At 40.3% G+C, this 5,872-nt stretch overlaps 1 protein-coding gene across 1 annotated transcript; it reads left to right on the top strand.

Moving 5' to 3' along the window:
* Window positions 1-3,641: 3,641 nt before the first annotated feature.
* LOC147978190 (uncharacterized) lies at window positions 3,642-4,327 on the top strand. The gene has a single exon (XM_087516533.1). The coding sequence runs from the start codon at window positions 3,657-3,659 to the stop codon at window positions 4,209-4,211; it is 555 nt and encodes a 184-aa protein (XP_087372659.1). The 5' UTR covers window positions 3,642-3,656; the 3' UTR covers window positions 4,212-4,327.
* Window positions 4,328-5,872: the final 1,545 nt, after the last annotated feature.

Genomic DNA, 5,872 nt, shown 5'->3' with positions numbered 1-5,872 from the left:
TATTTAGAAGCTTGTTAGATAGTATTTTGGGAGTGTCGACTAGTATTTTGGACAGTGCTTAACTATAGTATTTTGGACTTGGGGGCTAACTATAGTCTTTTGTGCCCTAAATGTACAAGTAAAAGGGCCAACACTATGTACTTGGATGATTATGTAAGAACAAATTTCTATGGTAATTTGCTTCAAAAATTAGTTTATTCACGCCTACAAAAGGCTCTGTACCGTGTTCACCTTTCTGCCCTATTAATTTCCTGAACCTCTTAACTGAATGTCCTTGTATTTAAAATGGCTTGGGTTTTCCTTTTTGCTTGATGTTTCCTAAACTGAACCGAAGTGTTTTTGCTTGCTAAATTAAACTGTATTTTGTTACGTTGTTTACAGCCTTGTAAGACTGTTGTTTTGTCAAACTCTTGCTGTTTAGATAGACTGAACTGCGTGTTAACTGAATTTATGTTCTGCTCTGTTCTTTGCATGAAGGGCCTCTGTTTCCTCTGTTTCCCCTGCCAGTTATTGTTGTTCTGTGTACAGGTGGGTATTTTGACTGTGAGTTGCTGCTGGCCGTAGGATCAACATGGACGCTGGATGGTAGGGGGCAAGGCACACGATGACTTGACTACAGCAAGGCACGGGATCTCAGTCCCCTGGAATCGGCGTGGCTGTGGGTTGCGACGCAGAGGTGTTGGTGCGACGGCGCTCATGTGGGCATTGGTGGCGTGGTTCTGGCTTGACATTGCGCATGCATGTCTAGCCCGTGTAGGCTATGGTCAAACTGTGCGGTGCCGGCACGGTCCACCTAGCAAAAGAAATAAATACACTGTCACTAAGGCTGACCTTAGATCATAAGGATTTCTCCGGCAGACGTCAACAAATTTGCAAAACTTCTTTGTACATTTTTAACTAGATGGATTCACTTGATTTGCGGTACTCATTTGAGCATTCATTTATTCATTTGGTTTTCTATTGCATTCCACACATCATAAACTATAAATATACTATGATTAAAACAAATTTCAAATCGTAAGGATTTTCGGTGGTGGACTTCCATCTAGAGATATAGATTACATCCGTTTGTTCATCTGCAAAATTATTTCGACATTTATTAACTAGACAAATTCACGAGTTAGAATACTCGTGTGATTATTCATTTATATATATGATGTTTCTTCTGATTCCATGAAGCAAAAACAATAAATATATTGTGATTAAGGCAGATCTCGCATTACAAAGATTTTCTCATGTGGGCGCCAATATGGAGATATAAATTGCATACATTTGTTATTTGCAATTTTTTGTACATTTATTCATTAGTTGTATTCATGATATTTAGAGTACCCATTAGATCATTCATTCATTCATTTGGTTTGCTATCACATTTAGTGTAGTAGAAACAATAAATATATAGTGTTTATTAAGGCAGATCTCGGATCATAGGGATTTTTCTTGGACTCGTCCATATGGATATAGATTATATTTATTTGTGAGTTCATTACACTTTAACACATAAACTTGCACTGTATATACATATTCGTACATAAAGTTGAAAATATATAACAAATTGCCCCTACAATTTGTTTTTCTGGTACGTTTAAGTACATTTCCATCAATGCCGTTAACTCTCCGTTAAACTTTGCACGTCAGCTGTCTCATGTTCCATGCTTGCATACTAGGATTCGATCTCAGGACGTTGCAACACCACGAAATTATTGATAATGACAGAGCTAGAGATCTTTTGTATTGTTTAACAAAACGACTATTTTGAAGTCAAAATACACGCTGCTCGGGGTTTGATCAGATTTTTTCTCAATTTAGGTTTTTAAAGTGGGACCGAATAAACCAGTTTTCGGAAAATCTTGAATTTTTTTTGGAATTTTCTTGTTCAGAATTTTTAATTCAAAATGTTTTACCGTATAAATATATAATGTTTAATGACACGATCTATAAATTGTCTCCCGTTCAAGCGGTCAGCTTGCCATGTTTTAATCAGAAGGGTGCGTGTTCGAGGCAGGTCTAACCCACATCATCCTTTTTTAACTGGATTTCTTCATAGTGTGGCGTATCTCAGCCTCCATAGAGGCCGAATGTTTGAAAAAAAATGTAATTTTTGGTTTAAAAACATCTGAACTTTTTTTACAAATAAACGAGGATGTGAGGTGCCTCTGTGTAAAATTTCAGGATGATATACGTTGAAATGTGCCCTGTACCAAAAAGACAAATTTCATGGTCTGGGATTATGAATAGTATCATCTGTTAAAAAGCCCCAGATTTTTTTTTGCACATCCCTCATTTCAATGTATTACATGATGAAAATTTACACACCTGTGCATTCTGTCTTCATGTATATCTGTATTTTCTCAAAAAAATGAAATGTAAAAGTATGAATTTTCATGAATTTTGAATTTTGCATTTGGAGGCCTCCATGGAGCTTGGCCTCCAAAAGCAATTTCTCAGTTATTCAACGCTAAAAAATTCTGGTTTGTGAAATCGGGGAAGTTGATCCTGGGACATCAAGATGATGGTTTGCTCGAATTATCACTTGAAGTAAAGCATTTGCATACGAGCTCTATTTGATAATACACCTGAGCTTGTAAATACTAAAAGAACTTAGATAGTTTGAATGATATAAAATACATTAGGGGCTCACTGAAATTTCTAATAACCGGTCAAGCGGGAGAAAAAGGTGATAACAGAGGCGCGCACAAAATGAGCCACTTGCAACGCGATTTTAGATTCAAATCAATTTTTCTGCTAAACAATATAAATGATGTCTATATCTACATTTGTCAATTGCTAGGTGGTGGCCCAGTGGCTAGTGCCATACGCGTGCAAGGGGAAGTCTTATGTTAAAATCATGTAAGCATTATTTTTTATTGTGTTTCTATTTCATTCTTCGTCACTGACAAGTGGGACCCACATGCATGCATGAAGCGTGGGGCAACTAGCTGCACAGTTAAGGGAAATGTACTCAAATGTACCCATAAAAAAGTTGTGGGGCTGATTTGTGTCATTTTTGAAGTTTATGTTTGAATCTGTACATCTAATGCAAGTTTATGTACTAAAAATGTAATTAACTCTTTATTTGTTCATTTGCAAAACTGGTTGTACGTTGATTCAGTAGATGAATTCACGGGAGTTAGAGCACTCATTTGATCATTCATTCATTCATTTATTTGGTTTGCTGTTACAGTCCATGTAGCAAAAGCAATAAATATACTATAATTAAGGCAGATCAGACCACAAGGATTTTCCATATAGAGATATAGATTATGTTTATTTTAATTTTGATTTCTGAAATTGTTTGTACATTTATTCACTAGCTGGATTCACAAAAGCTAAAGCACTCATTTTGTCATTGATTTATTGAAATGATTTGCCATCATATTCTATGTAGCAAAAGCAATAAATACTATGTGACTAATATGGAGATCTGAGAAGGATTTTCTCTTGGAGGGGTGTCTATATATAGAAATACATATAGTCAGCATGCACCCCAAAAGCTAAAGTAGTCATTTTGTCATTCATTTATTGAAATGATTTGCCATCATATTCTATGTAGCAAAAGAAATAAATACTATGTGACTAGTATGGAGATCTGAGAAGGATTTTCTCTTGGAGGGTTGTCTATATATAGAAATATATATAGTCAGCATGCACCCCAAATGCAAAATGCAATGGTCAGTGTTTCAACATTTGTAGCTATGTTTCTCGCCGTGCTCGCCATCGTGTCCTCTAGCCTCCTTGTTGCCCATGCTGACACTGATTTCATCTCCCGCACATGTAACAAGACAAACAACACCGCATTGTGCATAGCCGTGATTACCGCCAAGCCACAAAGCTCCCATGCCTCCACTGAGCATGACCTCGCCAGTATTGCGTTGAATATCACCACTAACACCGCCAAACACAATGTCGAGGTCATCAGTGACCTATCCAAGAACAACCAGAGCACACCGGAGGGGTTTGCAATTGCCATCTGCCTCAAGGCTTACACTGAAGCCACTAGTGCCCTGGAGATTTTTGCCGACATATACTTCGAAAGAGGGTTGTACCCTTCTACGTTGAACGTTGTTTCATTTGCAATGGGTGCTAGTCACACATGCAAGGAAGCGTTCAAATGGATCAAGAAGAAGTCCCCAGTGTCCTACATAGATCGTGAGATGACGGAGCATTGTAGTGTCGCCAGCAACCTCATCAACCTACTTGTCCCCAAGTGATGACATGTCATTCCTGCCTCATGTATGCCTATTGATTTCAATAATTAGCCGACTGTATCTGAAAATGTTATGGCGGTCATGCAATTTATGAGTTATCGAGTTATATCAGTTTTATATGAGATGAACCCTAGGAATACCATATAGATTGCAACTCTATTAATTTTAACCACATGGTATTTAGTTTTCTCTGTTTTTCCTGGGATCCTAAACTCCCTTTTGTATAGAGCTGCTACAATTTCTCAAACAAAATCAATAAAAGTACACACACTAGGAGAAATCCTACTGTTTCTCGTAAAAGAATGAATGGGAAGTAACCTGTGAGTGAAGCCAAACATGGTAGTGGCATTTCCATCCCATGCAGCCAAGAAGCAAAGCACCCTGTATTCTACATTGTATCTAGATAAATCTAAGACAAACTTTTTGAACGGAGCTAATACTATGGTAGATAAGAAAAAGAAGCAGAGCACCCCTCCATGCTGCAAGAGATGAAGACATCTCTAGATATCCACATAGACAAAAATGACAAAGGAACATTGACTACAAAGTGTAAAGAGTTATGGAAGCATATCAACCCTCATACACGAGAGCCCGCATGTATATATTGATAGGATGATCGATGGGTACAAGCCTATGTAGAGATTGCATAATCGAGAGCGGTGGTTATAGAGAGAATCAGAGGAAGAGATAGAATTAGTTAAACATGAGAACTATCTCTAACAACCTCAACAGAAAGCCTACGCTAGAGTAGTCACCACGTCGAGCATGTCAAGGGTGCGGCCACGCCAAAGGCTGGCCCATGACAAGTGTCAACGGCGCCTCCTCCTCTGTAACATATTGCATGTTCAACACCCTCCCTTAATCTGAACTTCTCAGCTTAAGATTACGTTTGAACTCTTCAAATTGTCTTGTAGCCAAGGCCTTTGTAAACCCATCTGCAACTTGGTCTTTTGAAGGAATAAATCAAATCTCCAACTCCTTGCTTGCAACCCTTGTTGGGGAACGTAGAAATTTCAAAAAAAATCCTATGCACATGCAAGATCATGGTGATGCATAGCAACGAGAGGGGAGAGTGTTGTCCACGTACCCTCGTAGACCGACAGCGGAAGCGTTATAACAACGCGGTTGATGTAGTCGTATGTCTTCACGGCCCGACCGATCAAGCACCGAAACTACGGCACCTCCGAGTTCTTGCACACGTTCAGCTCGATGACGATCCCCGGACTCCGATCCAGCAAAGTGTCGAGGAAGACTTCCATCAGCACGACGGCGTGGTGACGATCTTGATGTTCTACCATCGCAGGGCTTCGCCTAAGCACCGCTACGATATGATCGAGGTGGAATATGGTGGAAGGGGGCACCGCACACGGCTAAGGAACGATCACGAAGATCAACTTGTGTGTCTTGGGGTGCCCCTTGCCTCCGTATATAAAGGAGGGAGGGGAGGTGCGGCCGGCCCCCTAGGGGTGCGCCTGGAGGAGTCCTACTCCCACCGGGAGTAGGACTCCCCCCTCTTGCCTTGTTGGAGAAGGAAAGGGGAAGGGGGAAAGAGGAAAGGGGGGCGCCGCCCCCCCTTCCTCGTCCTATTTGGACTAGGGGGGGAGGGGGCGCGCGACCTGCCCTGGCCGGCCCTCCTCTTCTCCCTTAGGGCCCATGTAGGCCCA

Source organism: Triticum urartu, chromosome 3A (genome assembly GCF_056163025.1).
Source record: "Triticum urartu cultivar PI428250 chromosome 3A, HENAU_Tu73, whole genome shotgun sequence".
In the NCBI taxonomy this organism is placed as follows: Eukaryota; Viridiplantae; Streptophyta; class Magnoliopsida; order Poales; family Poaceae; genus Triticum; species Triticum urartu.
This window is presented reverse-complemented; position numbering and strand designations above follow the sequence as displayed.

Excerpts from the sequence above, each read along its gene's own strand:
- LOC147978190 (XM_087516533.1), top strand. The coding sequence starts at position 3,657 with ATGCAAAATGCAATGGTCAGTGTTTCAACATTTGTAGCTATGTTTCTC.